The following is a 20,151-nucleotide window of genomic DNA, read 5'->3' as shown; positions in this document are numbered from 1 at the left end:
TTCTGTCTGTACTCGGCACATGATTATCTTCTTTTACTCCATAGTGGTTTAGATATGTGTAGTTTATAAGCATTCTATTTCTTTGTTATTAGAAAAAACCTCTCCATGATCTGACTTCCAACTGAGCTTGCATCTGTATGTGGCAGGGATTCGACAAAGATAGCAAGTTATCACTAATCCCAAATACAGCTTCCAGTTTTCCCACTATAAATGGAGGAGCACGCGAACCCCCAGTTCTGGCTTAACTCTTCCCTCATTATGAGTGGCTCAGTTCACTTGTTGCACTACCGATATACAGTGTATAGCATCTTAAAGGAGACCTGTCCCCACGTCTACCCATTCAAAGCATATGGCCCCTGAAAGGTTATATATATAGGTTAGGACCCCACAACGTGTAAACGCCGCTGTTTGGCTGCGGCAAGAAATGGGGCAGTTTACAGTCACTGCAAAGTGGATGGGATTCTAGCAACTACCATCCGCACATTACAGAAAAATATGTGCAGGAAAAATGCTGTGATGTCTCGCAGCAACTGAAATACTATGTACAAGACGCACAACATTATAAGGGAGAAATCCGTTTGTTTTTGTTTTGAGTAGAATTTGCTTAAAGCTCTACACTAGGGAGCGCTCTGTTGCTTCTTTTTCAGCTACTGTGACCCACATGGAGAATCAGAGCCAGTTTACAAACAACCTTCCAGGGGTCGTATCTATTAAAATGGCAAGAAATTAAAAAAACAAACACAGGTTATTCAGGGTCAAAGGAGCAAACTGATGACATTTAGCATTTTCTAATTGATAACAGGTCCTCTTTAAGCACCATATGCAGCTATATAATTTCACAAAATAGCCAATTTGCTATTACATTCAAGTAGCCTCAGATGACATCCAATCATGGTTTCTTACACTCCTCAACTCTGCTAGACACCATTCTATCCAACTGCTGTGATGTCAACCCAGGAGAGTTCTTTACAACATGATACTTAAAGAGGACCTTTCATGGGTTTGGGCACAAGCAGTTCTATATACTCCTGGAAAGCCGACAGTGGGCCGAATTCAGTGCACTGTCGGCTTTCCCGATCTGTGCCCCGGGTAAAGATATATCGGTCCCGGTACCATAGCTCTTTACAGTCAGAAGGGCGTTCCTTCTGACTGTAAAGAGCTATGGTACCGGGACCGATAGCTCTTTACCCGGGGCACAGATCGGGAAAGCCGACAGTGCGCTATATTCAGCGCACTGTCGGCTTTCCAGGAGTATATAGAACTGCCAGTGCCCAAACCCATGAAAGGTCCTTTTTAAGCAGTGAGTTGCAGTAACAATGGTAGTGACTTTTAGTGAATTGGCTTATATATACTAGAAGCTTCGATGTCCGGATCTTGTCCCCATTAAATTTAGAACTTAGACCAGAACAATTTATTTACATTTATTTACTGCTCCCATTTCTGTTTTCTCTTTAGCGCCAGGTGTTTCTACACACTGGGTCTTGATACTGAGTAGTGGGTGCAGCCATTCACATTCTGTCCATATGCTGGTTGGTGGGGGGAAAGGTGGCATGTTCAGTATCCCACAAAAGCTAGTGAAGGTGGGGAGGAGAAGAAGTGTGCAGAGCGAGCAATTACAGTTATTTTCATGTGAAGTAGCTAAGTAGGACCCTAGAATTGTTTTTTCGGGTGGGCCCTAGGCACCCCAGCCTAACCCTGGGAGGATGTGAACATATCAAACTGCAATGTAAACAACAGTTCTGGTACACAGTGTCTAACAGGACAGGAAATTGCTTTCATACTAACTTCCTATAAGTAATACAACTAGGCTGTTGTCGCAAAATATATCAATGAGATAAAATGCATCATCTAATATTACAAAGCTAATACTGAATGCCTAAAGCTAGTGACTTAAATATAATTTTTGAAACCACATCTGGACATCTGGACATTTTTGCCAAATTTAAATGGATTGCTTTATTACATTTTCACAGTTTTTTAAAGTAAAATTTCATTATTATGCATTACAGTGTAACACACAAGTTTAATATTTTGTTATATATTCTCTTGGGGAAAGATCTCTCTTAATAAAAGTGTTATATTGCTTTTATTTAGTTAATTTGCTTATCATACAATAATAATGCATTAGGGCAATAACGAAAGGAAGATTACAGTCTCGGCCAGGGGTCTCAAACATGCGACCCCATAAACTGTAATCTGCAACCCATGGCTTCTCTCTTATCCTAAAGCTTCTTAAGCTTGCAAACCACAAACTTGCAGCCTACAAGCTCAGGGCAGTTTCAGTTTAGAAACTTACCTCTCTGGTACTTCCCCTGCTTCGGCCGCACTGCTCTGATGTGGGTGCCTGGAATATGGGAAGAGAGTGCACCCAGGGGCAGTAAATACTGGCTGGCAGACATTAAAAAGTTTGTTGCCACTACTGGGGAGACATTAAACTGTGTGGGGCCACTGTTGGGGAACAGTAAACTGTATGAAGGTGAGGTTATTTAACAATAAATTTGCATTGTATAGGATTACCATTGTAATAAGTGATAAATTCTACAGATGAGCGAATACCATTCGATTGAGTAGGTATTCGATCGAGTATTACGGTATTCCACATATTCGATTCCAATCGATTCCAATTGGATTCCAATTGCAATGGAATACCACGTGGTAAATGCAGTAAAAATTCGTATCCCCTGCCACCTTCCCTGGCGCTTTTTTTGCACCAATAACTGTGCAGGGAAGGTGGGACAGGAAGCAGGAAAACGTAGACATCGAAAAAAAAATTAGGAAAAAGTCATTGGCTGGCTAAATCAGGTCACCTCGGATTTATAAGAATAGTGGCAGCCATATTCGTGTCAGATGCGGTTTGGTGAGATAGGGAGAGACATCGTAGTGAGGGTCAGATAGCGATTAGCTTCTGCTAGGCAGGAAAGCTGTAAACAAAAAGCTCTTTTCAGAGCTACACTGCAGGAAGAGTATATATACTCAACCGTATATACACCGTATATATACACAACCTGCCAAAACTTCACAAAAGAAAGCTTCAAAGGGACGAGGACGGGGATGTGGAAATCCAGCTGGGGATCCAGGCCGCAGTCGAGCTACTGCAGATCCAATTGCTACTGGAGAGGGGCAGCCAGCAGTGCCACAACGTCAAGCAGGGTGCAGGGTACCCCGCTGACGAGGCCCGAGCACCAGGAACTGATTTTACAGTGGATAGCAGATATTGCTTCGAGTGGCATTTGCACCAGTCAGCCACTACCTCCAGGCATGTAGTAACACAAGAGTCTGCCTCTCCTGGTGATGTAGTGGCTGTGGACCCGCAACCAGCATATCCCGTCAACAGTACTAATGACAAGACACAGTTCCATGTTTCTGTGCCAACTCACAAGTTCCTCGTCCTCATCCTCCTCCTCCAACACCACCACCATCACCGTTAAAAAATAATTAAAATAACCCCATTAAGGCTCACCCCAAGGGCCAAAAACTAAACTCTGCTGGTTAAAGGCTCAATTGACCCAAACAGCCTAAAACACTGCTGGTTAAAGGTTCAACTCACCCAAAGGGCCAATAACTAAATCTCTGCTATTTAAAGGCTCAACTCACCCAAAGGGCCAAAAACACTGCTGGTACAAGGCTCAACTCACTTTAAGGGGCTAATACTCTGCTGGTGAAAGGGCCAACTGACATCAAGGGCCTGAAGCACACATTGATTAGCCAGATTTAGGCCAGTTACACCCGACCATGTGCAAACTGGCTGCCGTGAATGTACGGCACAGGTGGCACATGGGGGATACACAGATGTTATCCGTGTCCCATCTGTGCATCAGCCGTGCTTCCATGGCCCCTTTCATTCAATGAATAGGAGCCATTGAAGCAGGACCACAAATACAGAGAGGAATAGGATCTGTCCCATATTTTGCAGCCGAGACTGTCAGCCAACACACAGGACCATGTGATTCATGTTCATGTGTACGGGCCCATAGAAATGAATGGGTCAGTGTGCTATCCGGGAAAAACCTGGATATCATACAGACCATTCATACGGTCACCAGTAAGGGGGCTTAAATAGATACAGAGACACCAAGATAAGCTGGAAGAAATTTAGCAGGTACAAACACTAATAATTAAAGAGACTGGAGCAAGAACAGAACACATAGGTAGTAGAGATGAGCGAGTACTGTTCGGATCAGCCGATCCGAACAGCACGCTCCATAGAAATGAATGGATGCACCTGGTACTTCCGCTTACCCCCCCGCGTGCTGGCTACGTCCATTCATTTCTATGCGAGCGTGCTGTTTGGATCGGCTGATCCGAACAGTACTCGCTCATCTCTAATAGGTAGCAAATAAGCTAAGTCTGCTGGGAAAGGCAGAAGGTCAGCGGACATAGAGTTACAGGAGCTAACGTATATCATTTTAACCATTTACAGTATATCCACAAGTACATTTGGCTGTTTTGGGACTTCAAGAACATGGGAGTGATTTATAAATGCAGGGTCACCAGTATACTTGCTAGTAGCAATATATAACCGTCTACTCTTAGATGTGGATAAGAGCGACAGGGCTAACTTTTGTCTCTGATACATCCAAGCCAAACCACACAAGAATGCTCCTATTTTGGCAGGACAAACCCATGTCCTTGAGATGGTTTGATTGGATGTGTGTGTGTGTGTGTGTGTGTGTTTTTTTTTTTTTTTAAAGAATTAGGTATAATCTAATTTTCCACAAAAAATATGCCAGTAAATAAGAGTATGACTAAAATGATAATATAATAGCCATTTGCTTAACTCAAAAACGTAGGTAACCTTGTTAATCAAAGGTGAATAACTACATTGGAGACATTTCTGTGTACAGTGTACACAGGAGAGATACTAGCTTGTGTATTAGTACAGGAAGCAGAGTGATAGCAGAGTGCATTAGAAGAAGAAATAAGGGAAATACATTTCATGTAGAGGGATACAGAGATATGCCCAGTATTAACTAATGAAAACTTCCATAGTTATTCTGTTTACTTAAATGTGAGTCAGTCCATTAGCGTTCAGGTTAAAAAGGCTGCCTGGAATAATACATAGCCACAAAAAACTAGACCATAGCTGGGTAAGGATTAGATAGACATAGAGCAAACAATTCAATCAAATATATAAAGGGTTAAGAGAAAACAAAAATAACACTTCTTCCAAAGAGGACATACACTAGGACCCAGGTCACAGAAACAATGAATATAAAATATTTTTGCATTGCATATGTCAATGTTTTCTATGCAAAAAATCTGTTTCGGAATCCCATAAGAAAAGCACAATGAATGGAGCATGGGAAAAATAAGCCCTTGAGATCAGGTTGTAAATGAACGGTGCAGGCTGATGCTCAAGTCATGATTATGCTGTTGCGATTCCTAGTTCAATAAACAGTAATTGCAGGTTTGGGATTTGCGTGGTTCCATTTCATGAGTGCAAATCATCTCCTTCCACCTTAATTCTCAGTTGCTGCAATTCCTCACAAGTAAGAAAGAGATTTATCCTGGAAGTGACAAAGATTTTATAGGACTCTCATTAAATGTAATAATTGCAGAATTATTGAAATACTTGGAAATAAGGAGTCTATATTGTTTGTATTATTACATGTTCATATAAAAAATACTTTCTGCATTGTTGGTTTCCAGACTAACCAGATTACAAAATAACCACCAAAAACCTGTTCAGTGTGGCTAATACCACTTTTTTTTCTTAAACCAGATGATTCTTCTAATGCTAACCGCTGCTCAGTCTTTTTCTTGCTGAGCTTCCAGATATCTTACAGTTCTGTGTCAAAAAAGAATGTCTGAACTATTTGAGTACATATAAAAATCCTCACTGTTTACTTGGTGATTCCATTAGTCAGAGAAAAGGAGGAGGGTCCCCAAGCTGCATGTGTCAGTCACACCAACAGTATCTGTTAGGATTCTCAATTCAGCTGCTATATTTTTTTATGATACTGTGTCCACCTGAGAAGCTTCTGCATTTTCACAAGTTCCCTGGGCTTGTCCAATTAGCAGTAGAGGAAGCATATATAAGACCCTTCCCTCCTGACCCAGGTTGCCTGCTAATTTAGTTTCTTAGTTTGGCTCTGTACCTTATTGTGTGTGTATTGGATTGCTTCATTCTGACCCTCGGATTATTGTCTAGTTATCAGTTTGCCTACTATTCTGCTATTGATGTGCCATTTGGATTTGTCACTTAGTCTTCTATTAGGTTTCGGTTGTGTCTCCTGATTCTGCCTCGGAGGACTTTTCCTGGTTTTCAACACTTTTGTCTAGATTATTATTCTCTTGTTTCTGATTTGTCCTGTAAGTCATTGGGGGTTCTGGTTTGGTTTCAGTTAGTAGAGCATTCAATACCTGAATAGTTACTGGTGGTGACAATTCAGACCATCAAATTCTGCAAAGTAGATCTGGCCTTGCGGCTGACTCTGCTGTTTATGGATGTTTGGGGGTCTGTCTCTTGCTTGCTGTTATGGGCCAGTTTCTGCTTATACTGTTATTTGCCCTTGCATTTCAACTAGAGATGAGCGAGTAGTATTCGATCGAATACCTCGCTGCCATAGGAATGCGTGTAAGTGGGCGAACACCAAGGGGTTAAGTGCATCGAATTTTTGGTGTGCTTAACCCCTTGGTGTTCATCCGCTTACATGCATTCCTATGGCAGTGAGGTATTCGATCGAATACTACTCGCTCATCTCTAATCTCGACCATAACAGTATCATTGTATTCACAAATATGAAGTGCATTCATATTTTCTGTCAACTAATATAGAAGGGGGGTAAAGAGAGAAGAGTTAGATTAGGAAATGTGATAAATGTGCCTAAAAAGATGTGTTTTATGGAATGCATAAAACTGTATTAGGCATTAATCTGATGGGCTGGGTCGGTGCATTCTAGGGAACTTTTGCAATTTAAGAAAAGTCTTTATAAAAAATCTGCTGGCAGGAAAATTGGTATGAAACTAATGATAGTACCTTGTAATGCTGCTTTTACACTATCCAAAGATTCCTTTTTATTCATTTACCCGGCTCAGCTGTATTGCTTGAGTGACATCTTCCACTTCATCATACTTTGTCTGCACTTCTGCTGGTTATTTAGAGTGAATAAAAAATCACTGTGTTTTACAGTCACTGCAAAGTGGTTGGGATTCTAACAAATCCCATCCATACATTGCAGAAAAATATGTGCAGTGAACACACTGCAATTTCCAAAACTATTGCAGTTTTGGAAATCGCACCATGCCAATTATACCTACAAAAATGCCAGTGGTTTTTTAGATATAATGGAAGCAAAAGGGCCATGGAGGAAACCTCTGTGGACCTTTTGTGAAAAGTGCTTTGGGAAAAACCACGATGGGTTGTTGCTGTGGTGTTTTCTACAAAGCTTTTTTGCTGCAGCTCGCTGCCTAATGCTAAATCACCACATTACGGAAAGCTGCTTTTTTTTTTTGCCGCAGATCTTGCTGCGTTTTTATGAGCCAAAGGCAAGAGTGGCTTGAAAAGGAACGGGAAATATAAAGGAAGCTCTTATACTTCTCCCTTCTGTTAAATCCACTCTTGGCTTTGGCTAAAAGACCCCCCAAAAAACACATATCAAAATCTGAAACAAAAAAATCAACTCTTCTGTAAAGTTTTTCCTGCTACGGAAATGCAGCAAAAGAAAACACAGCATTTTGTACTACTAGCAAAAGGAATGTGATTATGTCTAATCCCATCCACACATTGCAGAAAAAAATGCTGTGGAAAAGTTGCATTTTCAAAACTGCATGACTTTTTGAAAAATTTGGCATGTCAATTTTATGCTTGTAATTTCCTTATAGATTTAATATGGGAAGAAAAATCACAGAGGAAAAACACAGCAAAAATGTATAGAAAAATGTTGCATTTTTTTCTGCAATGGTTTTTAATTGCGCAATTATAACGTCGGGACTTGCCATGACAATTCTATCATGAATGGAAAGGGAACTCAAACTGGGCTGTTCTAACACATCGGTGACACCACTCTGCACCTATCACCCCCAAAACACCGGTCAGTATTTTATGTCACATACATAGCAGTAAGAATGATATTAATATATCATTATATTAGAATATGATATTTGTTTAACACGCCTAAATACAATGCTACAATCACAACGAACGTGTTCTACAATTTTGCTATTGAGATACCAGGTGGGTTTGTAAAGAATATAAGAAATGACCAGTAGCCATTGTTGCAGAGATAAGAAGCTGTAGGATAATAAACCCTGTAGTCTTGACATTTATATGCCAGCTATGTGTATTCTCCTGTGCCCAATCTCCTGGTGCGGGGTAGGTGCAGTGGCCATGTTATCTCAGGTAGCTGAGAAATATAAGTAGACCAGTCCATGACGCACGCTGTAGGGTGAATGACTTGACTTTTTCCAATACACATAAAACAACCCATTCACCAGAAAGCAAAATAAAAATTTATTGCATCTAGATCATATAATGTAGCAACGTTTAGGTTTTTATGAGACCTTTTTCAATCCAGATCTGTTAAGTATACAGTATCTATAGAGAGCAGTTGGGACAAAAGTATAACTTTTTCTAAAGAACCATTACTATGGTGTAATCACAGTCCAAAAATAGCATTTCAATATATAACTATAAATACCTAAAAATGATAGTCATGAATACAAAAAGTGTAAGAGCAAAAGAGCTTCATTATGAGTCCATCAATCATTGTAAGAAAATAACTCATTGAAAAGCTATTAAACATTGAATGTGCCCACATTTTAGATCAAATCGAGCGCAGTCCTTTGTATAAGAAATCTATTAGTTTAGAACAAAGGCTTGTTAGTATCTGCTGAAGACTAACAAACGTATTTTTTTGAAAGAGTCAGTGATATCCTGAAGGTGGTACAAGGCTTAGTGAAAATCGATATTTATGGAACTGGCCCTATAGCAGTATAAGGCTTAGGGAGAAATCAATATTTATAAAGTTGCTATGAATTGTTAGATAACTGTCTGTTTCAAAATGACATTTTTGCTGTTGTATCCAAAGCAAATTTCTGAGATATTGTTCTTGACAATAAAAAAATTTTGAACAAATTTATACAAAATTTCATGTACCGTATATACTCAAGTATAAGCCGAATTTTTAAGCACAGTTTTTGTGTTGAAAAAGCCCCCTCGAGTCAAGCAAAGAAAAAAAAGATTTTTTTTTTTCTTGGCGGAGGGGTCTATGACCAGCCACAAAAGTATTTGTGGTCCAGGACCAGACACATTTTCATTATTTTTGTATGTGCGGTTTTGAGGGCTGTAACATTTTTCTCGTATGTCTCATTCAACTAATTTTTGCATCTTTTTTCGGGGACACATAGGGCTTTATGTTGTTTTTATTTTCGAATGTGTTTTAATTTTTTTTATATCCGGGAAAATATAAACATAATAGGAGGGAAATTGGTTTTCACTTTATTATTCACTTTTTTATTTACTAACACAAAGCGCTACTAAAAAACTTTATAAAATAGTTTTTCCTCTCCGTTACAGTAATTTTTATTTTGTATGGTGTTGTCGGGGGTGGGGCTATAACCTTTAATAACAGCGTTTTATTAGCGTATTATTATTATATTATTATATTATTATATATTATATATATATTTTTTTTTTTTTTTTCAGATTGTGTCCCCATAAGGTCATAGGAGTCCTTTGGGGACATCTGATCACTTTTTTTTGTTTGTTAGGAAGGCTGATTTCTCCTTCAACTGAGGCTGCTACATTTAGCCTCAGTTGCAGGAGGAATCCAGCCTGTAGGAATCAGCAACTCTTGTAAGACACAGCCCGGCGGATCACGTGACCGCCGGGTCAGAGGGTGGCCGCATCATGGCGGCGCCCATAGGCGTGTATACAGCGCTCATTGAGCACTGTATACACAGCGATCAAGAATACAGGGGAGGGAATAAACCTTCCCTCTATTCTCTCTGGGAGCTCCGGCTGAAGTTACACAGTATCCAGTCGCAGCTACCTGTACTTTGGTCCGGAACCTGAGGCGGCCTCTGCCTCAGGTTCCGGTCCAAAAAACCCAGTGTGAATTTACCCTATGAGCGACACATTTTGTTTACCACTAACGAAAATTTGTCTAATTGTTATGACCCAGCTAATATTTGCCAGGAGTGCCTATATATGATGAGATATTGCCCCATAAGCTACTGCTTAAGTAGTTATCGAGAACTTCTCATGCGAAAACTAGTGAAAAAATGTTGTGCCATCCCTTTACATACATTTACTGCGCTCTCTATAGCTGAGATCTACTGTCTATGAAATAGATTGTAAGAAAGGCCTTGCATAAAATTGGCTCCGTGAAGAGGAAGAAGGTTAACAGTTAAATATAATTAAACTTTAATCCAACTGGGAACGACATACAGTTACAATACAAAGCATTAAGCTTGGTAGTTACAGTCATGGGTACAAAACTTGGAAGTTGGTCTCTCGAAGGCATCAAGCTTTTCAGTTGCAGTTCTCATGCACGCACACATCTTTGTGGTTCACAGTCTCTGGCAGGCACATAACTTACAGGGTCACGGTCTCTGGAAAGCGCACAGTGTAGTGGTTGCGGCCTGTAACAATCTCTTAGAGCAACAAAAGATGTAGAGGGGCCACTGCTCACTACATGGCATGAGCCATTCAGCTACTATGGCACTACTGTGTACAGGGCACCACATTTCAGCATCTACATCCATGGCCAGTGAACAATACAGCCCACATACCAATCTGTAACATATATGGTGCCGTTCAAGCAAACAGATGATTGTTGGTGGTTATCTCACACAATGGTTCATCAAGGTAAAAAGTACAGTAAAATAGTAACATTGCCTTTAAGGCTGCAAAAAAGAAATACAGTCCTTCAGTTCAGCCTTATATCTTGAACTATTTTAGTTATTGTTTAGTTCAGATGTATATTTTGGTTTATGGTTTCAGATGGTTTAGCTTAACTAACTTGTTACAAATTTACAAGCAATTACAGAATGTGATAAAATAGAGAGAGATACAATTTCTACCCATGTGCAAGAATGAAGTCAAGATTGTATAAAGCACTTATTCTGTTAGTGAAGATAAGCAAAATATGCAACAGCCCAACAGATAAGTAATATATCACTCACTATGTAGATGAATTCAGCTGACAGTGTCTTACCTGTGTAGATAAACACAATGGCAGGTGCACAGAGATATGGATTTCCTCGGCTGACACAGATAGTCTTGAAAGTAGCAATAAAATATATATCCAGCACTGATTCTTATGTATTTCTTGTTAAAACGTAACCTTTATTAGATCAGCAAAATCTTGACAGATTAAAAATTGAGACAAAATCCATGGTGTACCGGTAGGAGAAAAGCCTACATGACACGAGGCCACTCTTCATTAGCGATGTGGATAGGCCCCAGCCTTACTTGGGCCCAACGGAAGATCCTCTGATCCTCCACTGTGCCAGTCTGATACTGTGTCCTATAACTCTAGCAAAGACAATCCTGCGTATAATCTGACAGCATGAAGAAGCCATAGTCAATCCAGTTATCAATTGAACCATTTAATAAAATTTGTATAGTTAGGAAGTTGCAATAATAATTTGTTTTATCATATTTTTTCACATATGCAATACTCTGTTTCTTTTCTTTGCAGACCTCAGACGTCTGAGTTGCCATGTTCTTAGCCCGAAATTAACCCAGTTTGCAGTAGGATTATATTTTATTACACACTTCAGAAAGTACCGTAAATCCTGACGTCAAGTGTTCTACAACATTTAAGCAGAAGTGAGTTGATTTTTCAATTACCAAAATAGCATATATTTGTCATAAATCATATCTCCATAACCATTGCTCAATAAGTCATAAAATATAGTCCTCATTCTCGGCAGTTCTGTTATTATTTTCAACCGTTTTACCTCAAATTTACTTGATAATCTCATACAGACTGCTAGAGATATGTGAATGGAAAACATCAATTTAAAGACTACAAACATATATTTATAAAGCCATAAGCATTTATGTTTTACTATCTATCTATCTATCTATCTATCTATCTATCTATCTATCTATCTGTCTGTCTGTCTGTCTGTCTGTCTGTCTGTCTGTCTATCTATAATCTTTGTTACTGTATGATCTGTCATAAAATAATTTACTGTTTCTATTTCCATAGGTTTGGCCATATTACAGTGAAAAATGACATACACCTTAAGTAATTACACGAACCTGGGACTTTCACAGCATCACAAGAGTATTCCTCGTAGTCTTGACCAAATTGAGACTTCAAATCAAAGTACAATAAACCACAGCATGGAGTTCTGTGATATAAATCCTATGGATTGTAACTTGACAATTGAAGAACTTCTTCTCAAGTACCTGGGGCCACGTCGATCCAGCTACTTTATCCAGATTTGTGTGATATATCTTCTTATCTTTGTAGTTGGCGCTCTGGGGAATACATTAACTTGCATTGTGATTATCAAACACAAGATCATGAGAACTCCGACAAATTATTACCTGTTTAGCCTTGCCATTTCTGATTTGCTGGTCCTCTTGCTAGGCATGCCCCTAGAGCTTTATGAACTTTGGAGTAATTACCCCTTTCTCTTTGGAAGAGGTGGGTGCTCCTTTAAAACTTTACTATTTGAGACCGTTTGCTTTGCCTCCATTTTGAATGTCACTGCACTGAGCGTGGAGAGGTACATTGCAGTTGTACACCCTCTTCGGGCCAAATATGTTGTAACCCGGAATCATGCAAAAAGAGTCATTATTACAGTGTGGGTTTTGTCTATTTTGTGCTCTATCCCCAACGCCAGCCTATTTGGTATCTATGAGCTGAATGTACATGGTCTTGGAGTAATACCTGGCTCTGCTGTGTGTACTTTGGTCAAACCTAGATGGATTTACAACCTCATCATTCAGATTACCACCATACTTTTTTTCTTCTTACCAATGGGTACAATCAGTATCCTGTACTTGCTAATTGGCCTTCAACTTAAAAAGGAGAAGATGCTGCAAGTTTTAGAAGCTAAGTCTGGTGGAGATGGAGACAGTTACCAAAATGTTAGACTTCAACAAGAGAAGAGCCGAAGAAGGCAAGTGACTAAAATGCTATGTAAGTCATCTCACCTTTATTTTTTACTCTAATGTAAGAAAAATAGAAGTGTTAAGAAACTTCCCAAATTTTGTTGCAGATAAATATGCCTGCCAATCTATATAATTATTCAGTATCTATAAATAGACCTTTATGTGTGAAAACTAGGTTAGTTTCTAAATTTTACACAGCAATTTATTCAGACTTGGTGTCATTTTCTGTGTAAGCAGCGCAGCATAAACGAAGTACAAACCTGTAAGTGGATATGAATAATAGAAAGATTAGGCAGTGCTTGTCCTCAGCAAATATACAGGAGTACTGCATGCATATTTCATTGTGCTTAGTCTTATTCCCTTCAGTGAGTAAGCATCCGAGAGAACAAACACTATTCCTTAAGACAAGTGCACATACAGTAGGCACATATAAGACACGTGTCAATGTGACCGGACATAGACAACCTTGATTGAAGTTAACATAAAAGTGATTTCAGGGTTTTTCCATTGAGTGTTAATACTGCTCAGGAATCAGTTGTTAATAACTAGAGATGAGCGAACAGTGTTCTATCGAACTCATGTTCGATCGGATATTAGGCTGTTCGGCATGTTCGAATCGAATCGAACACCGCGTGGTAAAGTGCGCCATTACTCGATTCCCCTCCCACCTTCCCTGGCGCCTTTTTTGCTCCAATAACAGCGCAGGGTAGGTGGGACAGGAACTACGACACCGGTGACGTTGAAAAAAGTAGGCAAAACCCATTGGCTGCCGAAAACATGTGACCTCTAATTTAAAAGAACAGCGCCGCCCAGCTTCGCGTCATTCTGAGCTTGCAATTCACCGAGGACGGAGGTTTCCGTCCAGCTAGCTAGGGCTTAGATTCTGGGTAGGCAGGGACAGGCTAGGATAGGAAGGAGAAGACAACCAACAGCTCTTGTAAGAGCTAAATTCCAGGGAGAAGCTTGTCAGTGTAACGTGGCACTGACGGGCTCAATCGCCGCAACCCAGCTTTCCCAGGATCCTGAATGGAATACACTGTCAGTGTATTCCCGTATACCCGATATATACCCCGATACCCGTTCCAACGGTGTGCCCCCCCACCTTCACCCCAGAAATACCCTGCAAGTCCCCTAGCAATAGAATTGGGGCTATATACACCCACAATTTTTACTACTGGTATACAGTGCCATTGTCTGACTGGGAATTCAAAGAATATATTGGGAATACAAATACCCTCATTTCTTGCTACTGCCATATAGTGCCAGTTTCTGACTGGTAATTCAAAGAATATATTGGGGTTACGTGCACCCACAATTTTTACTACTGGTATACAGTGCCATTGTCTGACTGGGAATTCAAAGAGTATATTGGGAATACAAATACCCTCATTTCTTGCTACTGCCATATAGTGCCAGTTTCTGACTGGGAATTCAAAGAATATATTGGGGTTACGTGCACCCACAATTTTTACTACTGGTATACAGTGCCATTGTCTGACTGGGAATTCAAAGAATATATTGGGGTTATAAATACCCTCATTTCTTGCTACTGCCATATAGTGCCAGTTTCTGACTGGTAATTCAAAGAATATATTGGGGTTACGTGCACCCACAATTTTTACTACTGGTATACAGTGCCATTGTCTGACTGGGAATTCAAAGAATATATTGGGAATACAAATACCCTCATTTCTTGCTACTGCCATATAGTGCCAGTTTCTGACTGGGAATTCAAAGAATATATTGGGGTTACGTGCACCCACAATTTTTACTACTGGTATACAGTGCCATTGTCTGACTGGGAATTCAAAGAATATATTGGGGTTATAAATACCCTCATTTCTTGCTACTGCCATATAGTGCCAGTTTCTGACTGGTAATTCAAAGAATATATTGGGGTTACGTGCACCCACAATTTTTACTACTGGTATACAGTGCCATTGTCTGACTGGGAATTCAAAGAGTATATTGGGAATACAAATACCCTCATTTCTTGCTACTGCCATATAGTGCCAGTTTCTGACTGGGAATTCAAAGAATATATTGGGGTTACGTGCACCCACAATTTTTACTACTGGTATACAGTGCCATTGTCTGACTGGGAATTCAAAGAATATATTGGGGTTATAAATACCCTCATTTCTTGCTACTGCCATATAGTGCCAGTTTCTGACTGGTAATTCAAAGAATATATTGGGGTTACGTGCACCCACAATTTTTACTACTGGTATACAGTGCCATTGTCTGACTGGGAATTCAAAGAGTATATTGGGAATACAAATACCCTCATTTCTTGCTACTGCCATATAGTGCCAGTTTCTGACTGGTAATTCAAAGAATATATTGGGGTTACGTGCACCCACAATTTTTACTACTGGTATACAGTGCCATTGTCTGACTGGGAATTCAAAGAATATATTGGGGTTATAAATACCCTCATTTCTTGCTACTGCCATATAGTGCCAGTTTCTGACTGGTAATTCAAAGAATATATTGGGGTTACGTGCACCCACAATTTTTACTACTGGTATACAGTGCCATTGTCTGACTGGGAATTCAAAGAGTATATTGGGAATACAAATACCCTCATTTCTTGCTACTGCCATATAGTGCCAGTGTCTGACTGGGAATTCAAAGAATATATTGGGGTTACGTGCACCCACAATTTTTACTACTGGTATACAGTGCCATTGTCTGACTGGGAATTCAAAGAATATATTGGGGTTATAAATACCCTCATTTCTTGCTACTGCCATATAGTGCCAGTTTCTGACTGGTAATTCAAAGAATATATTGGGGTTACGTGCACCCACAATTTTTACTACTGGTATACAGTGCCATTGTCTGACTGGGAATTCAAAGAGTATATTGGGAATACAAATACCCTCATTTCTTGCTACTGCCATATAGTGCCAGTTTCTGACTGGGAATTCAAAGAATATATTGGGGTTACGTGCACCCACAATTTTTACTACTGGTATACAGTGCCATTGTCTGACTGGGAATTCAAAGAATATATTGGGGTTATAAATACCCTCATTTCTTGCTACTGCCATATAGTGCCAGTTTCTGACTGGTAATTCAAAGAATATATTGGGGTTACGTGCACCCACAATTTTTACTACTGGTATACAGTGCCATTGTCTGACTGGGAATTCAAAGAGTATATTGGGAATACAAATACCCTCATTTCTTGCTACTGCCATATAGTGCCAGTTTCTGACTGGTAATTCAAAGAATATATTGGGGTTACGTGCACCCACAATTTTTACTACTGGTATACAGTGCCATTGTCTGACTGGGAATTCAAAGAATATATTGGGGTTATAAATACCCTCATTTCTTGCTACTGCCATATAGTGCCAGTTTCTGACTGGTAATTCAAAGAATATATTGGGGTTACGTGCACCCACAATTTTTACTACTGGTATACAGTGCCATTGTCTGACTGGGAATTCAAAGAGTATATTGGGAATACAAATACCCTCATTTCTTGCTACTGCCATATAGTGCCAGTGTCTGACTGGGAATTCAAAGAATATATTGGGGTTACGTGCACCCACAATTTTTACTACTGGTATACAGTGCCATTGTCTGACTGGGAATTCAAAGAATATATTGGGGTTATAAATACCCTCATTTCTTGCTACTGCCATATAGTGCCAGTTTCTGACTGGTAATTCAAAGAATATATTGGGGTTACGTGCACCCACAATTTTTACTACTGGTATACAGTGCCATTGTCTGACTGGGAATTCAAAGAATATATTGGGAATACAAATACCCTCATTTCTTGCTACTGCCATATAGTGCCAGTTTCTGACTGGGAATTCAAAGAATATATTGGGGTTACGTGCACCCACAATTTTTACTACTGGTATACAGTGCCATTGTCTGACTGGGAATTCAAAGAATATATTGGGGTTATAAATACCCTCATTTCTTGCTACTGCCATATAGTGCCAGTTTCTGACTGGTAATTCAAAGAATATATTGGGGTTACGTGCACCCACAATTTTTACTACTGGTATACAGTGCCATTGTCTGACTGGGAATTCAAAGAGTATATTGGGAATACAAATACCCTCATTTCTTGCTACTGCCATATAGTGCCAGTTTCTGACTGGGAATTCAAAGAATATATTGGGGTTACGTGCACCCACAATTTTTACTACTGGTATACAGTGCCATTGTCTGACTGGGAATTCAAAGAATATATTGGGGTTATAAATACCCTCATTTCTTGCTACTGCCATATAGTGCCAGTTTCTGACTGGTAATTCAAAGAATATATTGGGGTTACGTGCACCCACAATTTTTACTACTGGTATACAGTGCCATTGTCTGACTGGGAATTCAAAGAGTATATTGGGAATACAAATACCCTCATTTCTTGCTACTGCCATATAGTGCCAGTTTCTGACTGGTAATTCAAAGAATATATTGGGGTTACGTGCACCCACAATTTTTACTACTGGTATACAGTGCCATTGTCTGACTGGGAATTCAAAGAGTATATTGGGAATACAAATACCCTCATTTCTTGCTACTGCCATATAGTGCCAGTGTCTGACTGGGAATTCAAAGAATATATTGGGGTTACGTGCACCCACAATTTTTACTACTGGTATACAGTGCCATTGTCTGACTGGGAATTCAAAGAGTATATTGGGAATACAAATACCCTCATTTCTTGCTACTGCCATATAGTGCCAGTGTCTGACTGGGAATTCAAAGAATATATTGGGGTTACGTGCACCCACAATTTTTACTACTGGTATACAGTGCCATTGTCTGACTGGGAATTCAAAGAATATATTGGGGTTATAAATACCCTCATTTCTTGCTACTGCCATATAGTGCCAGTTTCTGACTGGTAATTCAAAGAATATATTGGGGTTACGTGCACCCACAATTTTTACTACTGGTATACAGTGCCATTGTCTGACTGGGAATTCAAAGAATATATTGGGAATACAAATACCCTCATTTCTTGCTACTGCCATATAGTGCCAGTTTCTGACTGGGAATTCAAAGAATATATTGGGGTTACGTGCACCCACAATTTTTACTACTGGTATACAGTGCCATTGTCTGACTGGGAATTCAAAGAATATATTGGGGTTATAAATACCCTCATTTCTTGCTACTGCCATATAGTGCCAGTTTCTGACTGGTAATTCAAAGAATATATTGGGGTTACGTGCACCCACAATTTTTACTACTGGTATACAGTGCCATTGTCTGACTGGGAATTCAAAGAGTATATTGGGAATACAAATACCCTCATTTCTTGCTACTGCCATATAGTGCCAGTGTCTGACTGGGAATTCAAAGAATATATTGGGGTTACGTGCACCCACAATTTTTACTACTGGTATACAGTGCCATTGTCTGACTGGGAATTCAAAGAATATATTGGGGTTATAAATACCCTCATTTCTTGCTACTGCCATATAGTGCCAGTTTCTGACTGGTAATTCAAAGAATATATTGGGGTTACGTGCACCCACAATTTTTACTACTGGTATACAGTGCCATTGTCTGACTGGGAATTCAAAGAATATATTGGGAATACAAATACCCTCATTTCTTGCTACTGCCATATAGTGCCAGTTTCTGACTGGGAATTCAAAGAATATATTGGGGTTACGTGCACCCACAATTTTTACTACTGGTATACAGTGCCATTGTCTGACTGGGAATTCAAAGAATATATTGGGGTTATAAATACCCTCATTTCTTGCTACTGCCATATAGTGCCAGTTTCTGACTGGTAATTCAAAGAATATATTGGGGTTACGTGCACCCACAATTTTTACTACTGGTATACAGTGCCATTGTCTGACTGGGAATTCAAAGAGTATATTGGGAATACAAATACCCTCATTTCTTGCTACTGCCATATAGTGCCAGTTTCTGACTGGGAATTCAAAGAATATATTGGGGTTACGTGCACCCACAATTTTTACTACTGGTATACAGTGCCATTGTCTGACTGGGAATTCAAAGAATATATTGGGGTTATAAATACCCTCATTTCTTGCTACTGCCATATAGTGCCAGTTTCTGACTGGTAATTCAAAGAATATATTGGGGTTACGTGCACCCACAATTTTTACTACTGGTATACAGTGCCATTGTCTGACTGGGAATTCAAAGAGTATATTGGGAATACAAATACCCTCATTTCTTGCTACTGCCATATAGTGCCAGTTTCTGACTGGTAATTCAAAGAATATATTGGGGTTACGTGCACCCACAATTTTTACTACTGGTATACAGTGCCATTGTCTGACTGGGAATTCAAAGAGTATATTGGGAATACAAATACCCTCATTTCTTGCTACTGCCATATAGTGCCAGTGTCTGACTGGGAATTCAAAGAATATATTGGGGTTACGTGCACCCACAATTTTTACTACTGGTATACAGTGCCATTGTCTGACTGGGAATTCAAAGAGTATATTGGGAATACAAATACCCTCATTTCTTGCTACTGCCATATAGTGCCAGTGTCTGACTGGGAATTCAAAGAATATATTGGGGTTACGTGCACCCACAATTTTTACTACTGGTATACAGTGCCATTGTCTGACTGGGAATTCAAAGAATATATTGGGGTTATAAATACCCTCATTTCTTGCTACTGCCATATAGTGCCAGTTTCTGACTGGTAATTCAAAGAATATATTGGGGTTACGTGCACCCACAATTTTTACTACTGGTATACAGTGCCATTGTCTGACTGGGAATTCAAAGAATATATTGGGAATACAAATACCCTCATTTCTTGCTACTGCCATATAGTGCCAGTTTCTGACTGGGAATTCAAAGAATATATTGGGGTTACGTGCACCCACAATTTTTACTACTGGTATACAGTGCCATTGTCTGACTGGGAATTCAAAGAATATATTGGGGTTATAAATACCCTCATTTCTTGCTACTGCCATATAGTGCCAGTTTCTGACTGGTAATTCAAAGAATATATTGGGGTTACGTGCACCCACAATTTTTACTACTGGTATACAGTGCCATTGTCTGACTGGGAATTCAAAGAGTATATTGGGAAT

The 20,151-nt window shown here is 39.5% G+C and overlaps 1 protein-coding gene across 1 annotated transcript in view; it reads left to right on the top strand.

The window, feature by feature from the left end:
* Positions 1 to 11,666: 11,666 nt before the first annotated feature.
* The window catches only part of NMUR1 (neuromedin U receptor 1), a 43,343-nt gene continuing 34,858 nt past the window's right edge, over positions 11,667 to 20,151 (top strand). Inside the window, exons 1-2 of the mRNA XM_075268490.1 lie at positions 11,667 to 11,776; positions 12,162 to 13,103. Of these exons, the coding sequence (XP_075124591.1) occupies positions 12,185 to 13,103 (919 nt within the window). The 5' untranslated portion in view covers positions 11,667 to 11,776; positions 12,162 to 12,184. The remainder of the gene's footprint in view (positions 11,777 to 12,161; positions 13,104 to 20,151) is intronic.

This window comes from Leptodactylus fuscus, chromosome 3, assembly GCF_031893055.1.
Source record: "Leptodactylus fuscus isolate aLepFus1 chromosome 3, aLepFus1.hap2, whole genome shotgun sequence".
NCBI classification, from domain to species: Eukaryota; Metazoa; Chordata; class Amphibia; order Anura; family Leptodactylidae; genus Leptodactylus; species Leptodactylus fuscus.
The sequence above is the reverse complement of the archived record's forward strand: the minus strand, read 5'-3'. Positions and strand labels throughout refer to the sequence as shown.